General features: G+C 44.1%; 1 protein-coding gene across 1 annotated transcript in view; it reads right to left on the minus strand.

The window, feature by feature from the left end:
* rbm46 (RNA binding motif protein 46) overlaps window positions 1–15,233 on the minus strand; it is a 91,019-nt gene that overhangs the window by 50,778 nt on the left and 25,008 nt on the right. The window contains exon 2 of the mRNA XM_063042238.1: window positions 4,898–5,365. Within this exon, the coding sequence (XP_062898308.1) occupies window positions 4,898–5,365 (468 nt within the window). The remainder of the gene's footprint in view (window positions 1–4,897; window positions 5,366–15,233) is intronic.

Here is a 15,233-nt window from a genome sequence, read left to right on the forward strand (position 1 = left end):
TCTGTGGAATTCTCTGCCACAGGAAACAGTTGAGGCCAGTTCATTGGCTATATTTAAGAGGGAGTTAGATATGGCCCTTGCGGCTAAAGGGATCAGGGGGTATGGAGGGAAGGCTGGTGCAGGGTTCTGAGTTGGATGATCAGCCATGATCATACTGAATGGCAGTGCAGGCTCGAAGGGCCGAATGGCCTATTCCTGCACCTATTTTCTATGTTAACCCTTAGGAACCAGTGATCACAATATGACTGAGTTCAACTTCAAATCTGACTGGGAGAAAGTAAAGTCTGACATAGCAGTATTTCAGTGGAGTAAAGGAAGTTACAGTGATAGGTGAGAGGTGTTGGCCAAAGTAAATTGTAATGAGATGCTGGCAGGGATGACAGCAAAGCAGCAATGGTGTGCGTTTCTAGGGAAAATGAGGAAGGTGCAGGACATGTGCATTCCAAAAATGAAGAAATACTCAACTGGCAAAATAGCACAACTGTGGCTGACAAAGGAGGTCAAAGCTAATGTAAAAGCAAAAGAGGGCATACAACAAAGCAAAAATTAGTAGGAAGACAGAAGATTGGGAAGTTTTTAAAAACCTACAGAGAGCAACTAGAATAATCATTATAAGGGGAAAAAAGAAATATGAAAACAAGCTAGCAAATAATATCAATGTGGATAGTAAAAACTTTTCCAAGTATGTAAAAAAAAAGAGATGAGAGTGGATATAGGACCTCTAGAAAATGAGGCAGGAGAAATAATAATGGGGGACAAGGAAATAGCTGATGAACTAAATGGGTATTTTGCATCAGTGTTCACCGCAGAAGACATCAGCAGTGTGCAGATGTTGTAGTGTGTGGAGGAAGAGAAGTGGGTGGAGTTACTATTACAAGGGAGAAGGTGCTCAAAAAGCTGTAAGACCTAAAAGGTACATAAGTCACCCAGACCAGATGAACTGCATCCTAAGGTTCTGAAAGAGGTAGCATTAGAGATTGTGGCGTCATCAGCAATGATCTTTCAAAAATCATTGGATTCTGGCATGGTGTCAGAGGACTGGAAAATTGCAAGTGTCACTCCACTCTAAGAAAGGAGGAAGGCCGCAGAAAGGAAATTATACATCCGTTAGCCTCACCTCAGTGGTTGGGAAGATGTTAACGTCAAAATTATTAAGGCTGAGGTGATGGAGTAGTTGGTGACATAGGACAAGATAGGACAAAGTCAGCATGGTTTCCTTAAGGAAAAATCCTGCCTGACGAACTTGTTGGAATTCTTTGAGGAGATTGCAAGTAGGATAGATAAAGGATTACAGTGGATGTTGTTTATTTGGACTTTGACAAAGTGCCACACGAGGCTGCTTACCAAGTTAATAGCCCATGGTATTCCAGTAAAATTACTCACATGGTTAGAGCATTGGCTGATTGGAAGAAGTGAGTGACTGGGAACAAAAGGATCCTTGTCTGGTTGGCTGCCAGTGATTAGTGGTGTTCCACAGGGGTCAGTGTTGGGACCACTTCTTTTTATGCTGTATATAAATGATTTAGATAATGGAATAGAGGCTTTATTACCAAGTTTGCAGATGATACGAAATCGGTGGAGGGGCAGGTAGTGTTGACAAAATGTAGGATGCAGAAGGACTTAGGCTGATTAGGAGAATGGGCAAGAAAGTAGAAAATGAAATATGTTAGAAAATGCATAGACATGAAATAAATGTGTTGACTATTTTCTAAATGGGGAGTAAATTGAAAATCTGGGATGCAAAGTGACTTGGGAGTCCTTGTGCAGAACACCCTAAAGCTTAACTTGCAGGTTGAGTCATGGTGAGGAAGGCAAATGCAATGTTAGCATTCATTTCAAGAGGCCTAGAATACAAGAGCAGGGATGTGATGCTGAGGTGAGGCCTCACCTTGAGTATTGTGTACAGTTTTGGGCTCCTCATCTTAGAAGAGATGTGCTCGCATTGGAGAAGGTCCAAAGAAGGATCACAAGGATGATTCCAGGAATGAAAGTTTTATCATATGAGGAACGTTTCATGGCTCTGGGTCTGTATTCGCTGGAATTTAGAAAGATGAGGAGGGATCTCATTGAAATATTTCGAATGTTGAAAGGCCTAGACAGAGTAGATGTGGAAAGGATGTTTCCCATGGTGGGAGAGACCAGGACAAGAAGGCACAGCCTCACGATAGAGGGGCGTCCACTAAAAACAGTGATGTGGAGAAATTTCTTTGGCCAGAGCGCAGTGAATTTGTGGAATTTGTTGCCACGTACAGCTGTGAAGGCCAGGTCGTTGGGTGTATTTAAGGCAGAGATTGATAGGTTCTTGATTGGACATTGCATCAAAGGTTACAGAGAGAAGGCTGGGAAATGTGTTTGAGGAAGAGAGAAATAAAAGGATCAGCCATGATTGAATGGCGGAGCAGACTCAATGGGCCAAATAGCCTAATTCTGCTCCTATGTGTTATGGTCTCCTATGGTCTAAATTGAAAGAATGGGCAAAAAAAAAATGCCAGATGGAACACAGTGTTAGGAAATATGTGATAATGCATTTTGGTAAAAGAGCAAAAGAAAGTCTTTTATCTAACTATTATCAAATTGGGGAGAAGGTTCAAATAGAGGCGCAGAGGGACTTAGGAGTCCTCGTGCAAGACTCCCAGAGGTTAATCTACAGGTTGAGTAAAGAAGGCAATTACAATGTTGGCAGTTATTTCAAGGGGAATAGAGTATAAAAGCAAGGAGATGGTGCTGTGGCTTTATAAGACACTTGTCAGGCTGCACTTGGAGTACTGCAACAGTGTTGTGCCCATATCTCAGAAAGGATGTGTTGTCATTGGAGAGAGTCCAGAGGAGGTTAACAAGGATTATTCTGGGAATGAAGGGGTTAGCCTATGAGGAGCATTTGGCAGCTTTGTGCCTGTGTTGACTGGAATTCAGAAGACTGCGTAGGGATCTCATTGAAACCTACTGAATGTTGAAAGGACTAGATAGGGTGGATGTGGAGAGAATGTTTCCTATGGTGGGGATATCCAGAACTCGAGGGCACAGTCTCAAAATTGAAGGGTGACCCTTTCGAACAGAGGTAAGGAGGAATTTTTTTTAGCTAGACAGCAGTAAATCTGTGGAATACTCTGTCACACACTGCGGTATATTTAAGGTGGAAGTTGATAGTTTCCTGATCAGTCAGGGCATCAAAGGATATGGGGAGTAGGCAGGTCTATAGGGTTGAGTGGGATCTGGGAATCAGCCATCATGGAATGGCTGAGCAGACTCAATGGGCTGAATGGCCTAATTCTGCTCCTATGCCTTATCGTCTCATGAAGAGAGGTTGAACCAACAGTAGAGGAGGCCGTGGATATCATGCCATCAGGTTGGAGGCTACTCAGACGGAATATAAGGTATTGTTCCTCCAACCTGAGTAAGGATCTCCCAGTGGCCACACATTTTAATTCCACGTCCCATTCCCGTTCTGATATGTCTATCCACGGCCTCCTCTACTGTAAAGATGAAGCCACACTCAGGTTGGAGGAACAACACCTTATATTCTATCTGGATAGCCTCCAACCTGATGGCATGAACAATGACTTCTCAAACTTCCGCTAATGCCCCACCTCCCCCTCGTACTACATCTGTTATTTATTTATATACACACATTCTTTTTCTCTCTCTCTCTCTCTCTCCTTTTTCTCCTTCTGTCCCCTTGCCCATTCTGTGGGTTCCCCCCTCCCCCTTTTCTTTCTCCCTGAGCCTCCTGTCCCATGATCCTCTTATATCCCTTTTGCCAATCAACTGTCCAGCTCTTGGCTCCATCCCTCCCTCTCCTGTCTTCTCCTATCATTTTGGATCTCCCCCTCCCCTCCCACTTTTAAATCTCTTACTAGCTCTTCTTTCAGTTAGTCCTGACAAAGGGTCTCGGCCCGAAACGTCGACTGTACCTCTTCCTAGAGATGCTGCCCGGCCTGCTGCGTTCACCAGCAACTTTGATCTGTGTTGCTTGAACCAACTTAGACTGTTTTCTCTGGAGCATCAGAGGCTGAGAGGAAACCCGACAAAGTAAATGAAATTATGAGCAGAAAATAAAATCTTTAATCCAACATGAAAATGTCAAGTACGTGAAGGCACCGCCTTAAGGTGAGAGGACTAAATTGTGCTGTATGTTCCTATGACTACTACAAGAAAACTTTTTATCACAAAAGAGTGGTAGATGCTTGGTTGTGTTGACAGAGGAAATGGCAGAAGCAGATATGATGACAGTGTTTAGGTAAGAGCCATATGGTAGGCAGGGATATGGCCCACGACATAATAGGGTAGTATTAGTGCGAAATTTCAATTTCTTTTCAGACACAGCCATGTAAAAGGCTTAGAGTGGAATTTGTGAAGTCTATCCAAGTAACCTAATAGAGATGCTGCAACATTAGACCTCCGCCTGGGGAATCATCTGGGGCAAGCAAAAGCATTGAAGAACTGTCTGTCAGAGAGCACTTTGGGTCTCGTGACCATAATTCTATTCGTTTTTAAATGGTTATGCAGAAGTACAAGGCTGGTGCACAGATTAGGGTCTTGAACTGTGGCACTGCAATTTGGAGTCATTAGGCTCTATTTTGCAGAGCTTGATTATTAGCCATGATTTATAAACACCATAAGTAAAAAGCAATAAGTTACCTGAGGGACCTGTTCATGTACTGCACATAAAATCTAAGAAAAACCAAGAATCAACCAGCACTCAGATGTTACCTTCATTTTTTTCCTATTAGACTCCCATTAAAGCTTACTTTAAAAACTGAACACCAGTCCACAAGTTAAGCTCTCCATAGAATTTCTTGTGACATTAATAAAAAATAAATTTATAGTTGGTAAAATTGGTGATTCAACAGTGAAGATCTGCTAATTAATTAAATTACTTCTAAAACAATTCCAGTACCTGGAATAAGCTTTCTTCTGGCCATTGCAGCAGCTCTGTGAGATTCATATTCCACAAATGCAAATCCACGGTTCTTTGTCTTGTCAGTGGCACTGGGGTAGACAATGACATCAACAACACTTTCAGTAACCTTTTTCATCTCTTCCAGGATTTCATCTTTTTTTTTCTCTTTTGGAATTGCTCCAATGAACAGTCTACAGTTGTCCAAGCTAACACAGACACCAATAAATTTTCCAGGACGAATTTCAAAATTGTTCAGCATTTTGATTGCATTCTGGGCTTCTTCTCTTGTAGTATACATAACAAATGCATAACCTCGATTCTCACCACTGAATTCCATCATCAGTCTAAACTCAAAAATTTTTCCTGCTCTCTGGAACACAGGTACCAATTCATCCTCGTACATGTCCCGAGGAATCTTTCCCACAAATACTTCACATCCACGAGGTGGTGGCGGGCCATCCCAACCTTGAAAACAAAATCTTTTATCATTTATCACATCAAATTCATTAGGTAAAAGGTACAAGTTTAAGGTTTACATTTGATTACAATCAGGTACAAAAATGCAATATTACTTGTAATATAATTTTTAATGCCAAAAATCAAATTCAATGTACAATACAACTACAGTAAATATCTGAACAGAATAATATTGAGATGCTTGTTTAAAACATCTCATACCCTTAAGATAATTTGCCTCTTCTTCTCTCATACCTCTATGTCAACTGCACTTAAAAAAGTAAGCAAACTGATGTTTCAAAAGCAGTAGGCTAAAATGGTCATTTAGAGATTCTTGTTGTCTTAGTTAATTTTTCAGCAGAAATTTTCTCAAAACCCCAATACCATTTTAATCAACTTTCTTATTCTAATAAAGAATTCATGCAACATTCCATTAGAAAAAGCCATTTTGGAGATTTGAGGAAAGGCCAATCCGAAAGATTGGAAACCTGAGAAGACATAATTTACTCAGGTTCACTGATCAAATAGAAAAGTAGAAAATAGTATTGGAGTTTTGAGCAGCGGCCAATCAGCATTCAGGATTGATTAGCAAGAACAAATTAAAGTAAGGCAGGAGCAAGCGGAGCGGCCATCATAGGAGTGGGCAAAGTTAGAGTGGAGATTTTGAGGCTTTAGCTCTTCCAGGCTTTAGTGAAGAGAGGCTTCAGTCAGAGTAGGTAGAGTTCCCCTAACCCTTTCTTTACATGTGCTCAGTTAGAACAGTAGAAATGCCAGTGTGAATAGTGGAATGTTTCTTTTGCAAAATGTGGAAAGGTAGGGAGACCTCCAGTGTCCCTAACAACTACACGTGTGAGAAGTGCATCCAGCTGTAGCTTCTAACAATCTCCTTTAAGGAGATGGAGCTGGAAATGTATGAACTCCAGATCATACAGGAAGCTGACGATGTGATACTGAGCTGGTTACATCCAAGGTGCAGGACACAGGAAACTGGGTGACAGGCAGGAAGGGGAAAGGGGTTAAACAGCCAATGGATAGTACCCCTGTGATCAATCTCTCAACAACAGGTATATCACTTTGGATACCATTGACAGGGTGGGGGGCAATGACCTAGCAATGGAAAGTCATAAAGGTCAGGTTTCTGGCACTGAGTCTGACTGTGAATTAGAAGGGAAGGTGAGAGAAGAGGCAAGCTGTGGTGATAGGGAATTCGTTAGTTAGGAGAACAGAAAGGAAGTTCTGTGGATGTGAACAAGATTCCTGAATAGTATGTTGCCTCTAGGGTGCTAAAGTCTACGACATCTTGGATCGAGTCCTCAGCATTATTAAGTGGGAGGGTAAACAGCCAGAGGTAGTGGTCCATGTACCAATGACATATGTAGTAAGAGTGACAAGTTTCTGCAAAGGGAGTTCAGGGAGGTAGATGCTAAATTAAAGGTCAGGATCTTCAGGATTGTGGTATCAGGATTGCTACTCATGTCATGTGCTAGTGAGGCCAGAAACAGGAAGAGTACACAGTTTAACACGCGGTCAAGGAGTTAGAATAGGAGCGAGGGCATAAAACTTATGGATCATTGAGTTCTCTTACAGGGAAGGTGGAACCTCTACAGAACAGACAGTTTTCACGTGAACCAGAAGGAGACTAATATGCTTGTGGGATGGTTTGCTGGTGTTGTATGATGGAGTTTAAACTAGAGTTGCGGGGGATGGGAACTAAAGTGCCAGAACAGTTAATAGAGAGGTTGTGGAGATAGATGTTGTTCAGACCTCAGACAAAGTCAGGATCAAAAAGTTCAGCATGGTGTGACTAGTGTCTTGAGCTGTATATATTTCAATCCAAGTATCATAGGAAAGGCGGATGAGCTCAGGACATGGATCAACACTTAGAATTATGATATTGCAGTCATTGGTGAGACTTGGTTGCAGGAGGGGCAGAAATGGTAGCTCAATATTCCGGGGTTCCATTGTTTTAAACATGACAGAACGGGAGGGATTAAATGGAGAAGGAGTGGCGTTACGAATCAGGGAAAATATTGTGGCAGTAGTAAATCAGGACAGACTGGAGAACTCATCTGGTGATGCATTATGGGTGGAACTGAAAAATAAGGAAGGCCATGTTAATGGGACTATATTACAGCCCGAGGGATTTAGAGGAATAAATTTGTGGTGTGATCACAGACTGTTGCAAGAAACACAAGGATGTTATAGGAGGTGATTTTAACTCTCCACATATTGAGTGGGAATCCTATAATGTAAAAGGACTAGATGCGATAGAGTTGGTCACATATGTTCAAGAAACTTTCCTTAATCAGTCCCAACTAGACAGTGCGCAATACTTGATTTGCTATTAGGGAATGACACAGGGCAGATGACAGAAATTTCATCTAGTGATCACAATGCCATTACATTCAAAGTAAATATTCAATAAGATAGGTCCGGTCCGTGGGATGAGATTCTAATTTAGAAAAAGGCCAATTTTTGATGGTGTGACAAAAGAACCAGTTATCAGAAGATTGATGCCGATAAGAGGACAATGGGGGAACATGCAAGGTGCTAATAAGAGAGAGACGAGAGAGATTACCGAAAGGAGACATGGTTCCGAGTATTGTCAGAGACCGGTGGCTTTGAACCCTGAACTGTTTGAAGTTTGATGGACAGGCGATACCCCAGCAGGGGGATAAAAAGGGCCAGGTTCGCTAAGGCAACAGACACACGACTCCACGAGGTAACCAGACCCTGAAAGCGGTGTGCCCCCCAACAAGTTGGTGGGAGTTTTTGGAGGTCTGGTCGCGGGACCAGCCATAGACGCACAAGGCGGAAAGATACAGTTGGGCGGGAACCTGGTGTGTGTGTCCGCCCTTGCCTGGGTGCCGGGTTCACCGCAGAAGAACGATCGTATCTGGAACGGAGGGGTCACAGTCGGTGACCTCGGAAGACATTACAAAGGGCTCACCCGAAAGCTAACTGCGAGGAATATCGAAGGGCTGTTTGGAATCCGATTTGCATGTTTATTCGTTCTCTCTCTCTCCCCAACGACACGACGGCGATTACTGTGAACTGAATTGAACTGAACTCTGTGTCACTTGATGACTGATCATTTTACCCCTAGACTGAAATAGAGCTTGATTGATCCGATTATCCTAGTTCTGTGTACATGTGTGTTTATTCATTGCTAAACTGTTGCATTTATATCCTTTTGATTAGAGTACCGTGTTGCTTATTTCTTTAATAAAACTTTCTTAGTTCCAGTAATCCAGACTCCAACTAAGTGGTCCATTTCTGCTGGTTTGGCAACCCAGTTATGGGGTACGTAACAATGGTATCAGAAATGATCTGGCAAGTGTGGATAGGGACAGTCTGTTTTCTGGAAAAGTGTCCATTGGTAAGCGGGAGGCCTTCAAAAGTGAAATTTTGAGAATACAAAGCTTAAATGTGCCTGTGAAGGGAACCTTGAAATTCAAGAGCTATTGAGGCACTGATTAAGAAAAAAAAAGGAAGTACATAACTTGTAAGAACAAATGAGGTGCTTAAGGAGTCAAAATAAATGCAAGTGAACACTTAAGAAAACAGAAGGGCTAAAAAGAGTCATTAGATTAGATTAGATTATGAGGACACACAGTCCTCTTTTATTGTCATTTAATAATGCATGTATTAAGAAATGATACAATGTTTCTCCAGAGGTCATGAGGTTGTCCTTTCAAACAAAGTGAAGGATTCTACAGATATGCTAATAGCAAAAGAATTGCAAGGGACAAAATTGATCCTCTGGAAGATCAGAATGGTAATCCACGTGTAAAGCCAAAACAGATCTTAACTAAGTTTTTTTTTCATCTGTATTTGCACAGTAGACAGTCTATAAAAGTGAGGCAAAGCAACATCAACTTCATTGGCACTGTACAGATTACCAAGAAGTTTACTATCCTGAGGCAAATCAGGGTGAGGGCAGGTAAATCCCCAGGCCCTGACAAATGTTCCCTCATACCCTAGGGCAGGCAAGAGCAGAAATTGCCAGGGCCCTAGCAGAGATGTTTAAATCATCCTTAGTGACAGGAGAAAGACCAGAGGACTGAAGGTTAGCCAACGTTATTCTGCTGTTTAAGACCACAGAGCATAAGACCATAAGGTATCGGAGCAGAATTCAGTCCTTTGGCCCATTGAGTTTGCGCCACCGTTTTACCATGGCTGATCCATTTTCCCTCTCAGCCCGAATCTCCTGCCTTCTCTCCCCTATCCCTTCATGCCCTGACCAATCAAGAATCTATCAACCTCTTCCTTAAATATACATATACTGTATTCCAGTGATAACAGGCCCAGAGCCAACAAACGCTCTTCAAATGACAAGCCATTCAATCCTGGAATCATTTTTGTGAACTTTGAACCCTCTCCAGTTTCAGCACATTCTTTCTAAGATAAGGGGCCCAAAACTGCTCACAATACTCCAAGTGAGGCATCACCAGTGCGTTATAAAGTGTCAACATTACACTCTTGCGTTTATAATCTAGCCCTCTTAAAATGAATGCTAACATCGCATTTTCCTTCCTTACCAAAGACTAAACCTGCAAATTAACCTTTAGGGAATCCTGCACAAGGACTCCCAAGTCCCTTTGCACCTCCGTTCTTATATTTTCTCTCCATTTAGAAAATAGTCAACCCTTTCATTTCTTCTACCAACGTGCATAACCATACACTTCCCAACACAACTGCATTCCATCGGCCATTTCTTTGCCATTCTGCTAATCTGTTTCAATAGGTTTCAATAGGTACATTTAATGTCAAGAAACGTATACAATATACATCCTGAAAACCTGTTTCTTCGCAAACATCCATGAAAACAGAGGAATGCCCCAAAGAACGAATGACAGTTAAACCTTAGAACTCCAAAGCCCCCACTCCAGCTCCCCCTCCCACGCACAAGCAACAGCAAGGAAACAACCACCCTCCCCCACCAGCAAAAAAGCATTGGTGCACCCCCTCCCCCCCCCGAGCACTCAAGCATGCAGCAAAGCATCAATAAAAGACACGGACCTGCAGTACCCCAAAGACTACTTGTTCAACCTGGTAATCCGAAATACCACAGGCTCTCTCTCTTCCCCCTAACAAGGGAAAAAGAAGTTTCCCTGGTCTGTCTTTCTCTTGGTTTTGACTTCCTCAAAACCATCTGACCCTCCAGATAATGTCGTATCATGTGCAATCTTTGCAACAAAGCCATAAATTCCATCATCCAAATCATTTATAATGTAAAAAGAACTGGTTCCAACACGGACTCCTGTGGAACACCACTAGACACTGGCAGCCAACAAGAAAAGGGCCCCTTTATTTCCGCCCTTTGTCTCCTGCCAGACAGCCAATGTTTTATCCAGGCTAGAATCATTCCTATAATACCATGGTCTCACAGTTTGTTCAGCAGCCTCGTGTATGCGGCTTGTCAAAAATCTTCTGAAAATCCAAGCACACAGCGTCAACTGATTCTCCTTTGTCTATCCTGCTTGTTATTTCTTCATAGAATTCCAACAGATTTGCCAGGCAAGATTTTCCCTTGAGGAAACCATGCAGACTACAGCCTATTTTATCATGTGCCTCTAAGTACCCTGTAACCACATCCTTTACAATCTACCTCAACATCTTCACAACCATTGAGGTCAGACTAACTGGCTTATAATGTCCTTTCTTCCTCGCCTTTATTGAAGAGTGGCGTGACATTTGCAATTTTCCAGTCTGCCAGAACCATTTCAAAATCTAGTTCATAGAGTAGAGGGATAGGTAAATATGGGTATATGTGGAGAGTGTCGTGGTTACAGGTCGAAACACTCGGTGAAGGTTGGGAACCACCTGATGACATCTGCTCTTGGCTGAAGGCTACGGTTACCTTATAAGGTAACTGGAGAATGCACCCTAACAGGTGTATGTAACAAACAAGGTATAGACTAAGAACAATGATCAATTACCTTATGTTACTGTCGCTGGGCAAGTCAGAAAGAAACCCTACCCAACAACAGATATTGTTCTCTGAAAATGCTAGAACATCTCAAGGTATAACTAAATACGGGAAGGATAGCATAGGGGACCGAATGTTCGAGAGAAAGGGGAAAGTGTCTATACAAGGAACTGATGTTGTATCCAGGCTGGCTTTGGCAGAAAATAATTATAACTAACCAATGATGATTTTACATCTAATAGCATAAGATTGAAATTATTAACATGTAATCGAATCTATCCTAAAACTGTCTTAACTCGCGTAATTGTAAGATTTCCTGCCTACGTGATGATCAATGTTATAAATTGTGAAGAATTGTGATTCGGGGAGGGTAGTGTCCGGACTGGCTCTTTGGGAGATCAGTCTGTAACTTCCCCCATAGCATGCTATGAATAAAGAGTAAAGTTTGATATTGCTCGTTTTATTGTTTTTGTGGTATTTGCACTCTTGCATTGGGTCGATCTGCCTTTGACAATTTGGCGAGCCAGCCAGAAGTCCAAGACGAGGCATCCCCGTGAGATGGCGTCAGTGATCGGTTCAGTGGCAGTGACCCGAGACGGATGGGCCCACAGGGTAAGATTTACCTTGATCTCTCTCATTAATTGTCCACCTTGACGACCCCTTCATCTGGTGGGTAATCCTCTGACGGACTCCTTCCGAAACCTGAGTTGAGGATAGCCCGAGTACCACAGGTCAGAAGATTCAGGCTAACAGAGACTAGGTATTGTGAGTATTAAAGTCTGCGGGGTAACAGAGGACCCGACTAGGTATTGGTGAGTATTAAAGTCTGTGGGTGCTGAAGAATTGGGCAGTGGATCATCAACTGTGATCAAGAACATTTTTCTTTGGGCGCATCACCGCGAATTGGGCAGTGGGTTAGTAGCAGTAACCTATTACATTTTGAAGTTAGTGACCATTCTAATTGATGTGGGGGGGCCGGGGTGTGTAGCGCAGTAAATTGACCAGCACAGGACAGAGCAGAAGTTTGGCCAAACACAGGGGAAGGGGCTCTCCCCTGTAGTCTATCCGGATGTTGTAAATATGTTTTGGGGTACGCTTACGACAATTTGCCTGTCTCAACATCCAGCCTTAGACCAGTTGTTAAGAAGGAAAATCCCCCACACGAAGGTCAGGACCCTGAAGTGGATGCAGAGAGACACGGCACAAGATTAATGGGGAATATGGTTTATAGGTTATATGGTGGTAAGGCCTCACTCTGAAGTATCAGCATCCAGCCTTAGACCGGTTGTTGAGAGGGGAAATCCCCCACGTGAAGGTCAGGACCCTGAAGTGGATGTGAGAAAAGGAGGCGGCTGACCCACCCAACTAGGAAGTATGGGGCAAACATTAGATAAGACAGTAAATAACACGCTATTATTTAAATTATGTACAGATGACCCTGAAAGAGAAAATGATTACCGAAGGTTATCGGCATGCCTAAATCAGAAATTGGGTAGTGAAATTTGGCCTTCGGGTGGGACCTGGGACTTAGATAAATGTTTGAAGGCAGAGGAAGCAATTTTGAAATGTAATGCCGGACAAAAATGGAACGTTTTAATCGCAAACAACAGGAATTCTGCAGATGCTGGAAATTCAAGCAACATACATCAAAGTTGCTGGTGAACGCAGCAGGCCAAGCAGCATCTATAGGAAGAGGCGCAGTCGACGTTTCAGGCCGAGACCCTTCGTCAGGACTAACTGAAGGAAGAGTGAGTAAGGGATTTGAAAGCTGGAGGGGGAGGGGGAGATGCAAAATGATAGGAGAAGACAGGAGGGGGAGGGATAGAGCCGAGAGCTGGACAGGTGATAGGCAAAAGGGGATACAAGAGGATCATGGGACAGGAGGTCCGGGAAGAAAGACGGGGGGGGGGTGACCCAGAGGATGGGCAAGAGGCATATTCAGAGGGACAGAGGGAGAAAAAGGAGAGTGAGAGAAAGAATGTGTGCATAAAAATGAGTAACAGATGGGGTACGAGGGGGAGGTGGGGCCTTAGCGGAAGTTAGAGAAGTCAATGTTCATGCCATCAGGTTGGAGGCTACCCAGACGGAATATAAGGTGTTGTTCCTCCAACCTGAGTGTGGCTTCATCCAGCCTCCCCCCTCCCCCCTCTGATCCCAGCTCTATTCCGTGCCGGGTCTTTACCATCCCCTCCGACCTTCAACTGTCGGAGGCAGAACGCTCTGTTCTCAGTAAGGGCCTCACCTTTGTCCCCCTTCGCCCACACCTCAGTGAGTTCCGTGTTCGCCATGATGCGGAACTTTTCTTCCGCCGTCTCCGTCTCCGAGCCTACTTCTTCGGCAAGGACTCTTCCACCCCCACTGATGACCCCTTCTCCCGTCTTCAACCCTCCTCTTCTTCATGGACACCCCGCTCTGGTCTTCTGCCTGCTCTGGATCTCTTTATTGCCAACTGCCGACGGGACATCAACCGTCTAGACTTCACCGCACTTTGTCCCCATTCCAACCTCACTCCTTCGGAACGCTCTGCTCTCCACTCCCTCCGCACTAATCCTAACCTTATTATTAAACCCGCTGATAAGCGGGGTGCTGTTGCAGTCTGGCGTACTGACCTCTACCTTGCCGAGGCACAGCGACAACTCGCGGATACCTCCTATTTACCCCTCGATCGTGACCCCACTAAGGAGCACCAGGCCATTGTCTCCCACACTATCACCGACTTTATCCGCTCAGGGGATCTCCCATCCACTGCTACCAACCTTATAGTTCCCACACCCCGCACTTCCCGTTTCTACCTCCTACCCAAGATCCACAAACCTGCCTGTCCTGGCCGACCTATTGTCTCAGCTTGCTCCTGCCCCACCGAACTCGTTTCTGCATACCTCGACACTGTTTTATCACCCCTTGTTCAATCCCTTCCGACCTATGTTCGTGACACTTCTCACGCTCTTAAACTTTTCGATGATTTTAAGTTCCCTGGCCCCCACCGCTTTATTTTCACCATGGATGTCCAGTCCTTATATACTTCCATCCCCCATCAGGAAGGTCTCAAAGCTTTACGCTTCTTTTTGGATTCCAGACCTAATCAGTTCCCCTCTACCACCACTCTGCTCCGTCTAGCGGAATTAGTCCTTACTCTTAATAATTTCTCCTTTTGCTCCTCCCATTTCCTCCAAACTAAAGGTGTAGCTATGGGCACCCGTATGGGTCCTAGCTATGCCTGCCTTTTTGTTGGGTTTGTGGAACAATCTATGTTCCATGCCTATTCTGGTATCTGTCCCCCATTTTTCCTTCGCTACATTGACGACTGCATTGGCGCTGCATTGGCGCTGCTTTCTGCACGCATGCAGAACTCGTTGACTTTATTAACTTTGCCTCCAACTTTCACCCTGCCCTCAAGTTTACCTGGTCCATTTCTGACACCTCCCTCCCCTTTCTAGATCTTTCTGTCTCTGTCTCTGGAGACAGCTTATCCACTGATGTCTACTATAAGCCTACTGACTCTCACAGCTATCTGGACTATTCCTCTTCTCACCCTGTCTCTTGCAAAAACGCCATCCCCTTCTCGCAATTCCTCCGTCTCCGCCGCATCTGCTCTCAGGATGAGGCTTTTCATTCTAGGACGAGGGAGATGTCTTCATTTTTTAAAGAAAGGGGCTTCCCTTCCTCCACTATCAACTCTGCTCTTAAACGCATCTCCCCCATTTCACGTACATCTGCTCTCACTCCGTCCTCCCACCACCCCACTAGGAATAGGGTTCCCCTGGTCCTCACCTACCACCCCACCAGCCTCCGGGTCCAACATATTATTCTCCGTAACTTCCGCCACCTCCAACGGGATCCCACCACTAAGCACATCTTTCCCTCCCCACCTCTCTCTGCATTCCGCAGGGATCGCTCCCTACACAACTCCCTTGTCCATTCGTCCTTCCCATCCCTCCCCACTGA

This window comes from Mobula hypostoma, chromosome 3 (genome assembly GCF_963921235.1).
Source record: "Mobula hypostoma chromosome 3, sMobHyp1.1, whole genome shotgun sequence".
In the NCBI taxonomy this organism is placed as follows: domain Eukaryota; kingdom Metazoa; phylum Chordata; class Chondrichthyes; order Myliobatiformes; family Myliobatidae; genus Mobula; species Mobula hypostoma.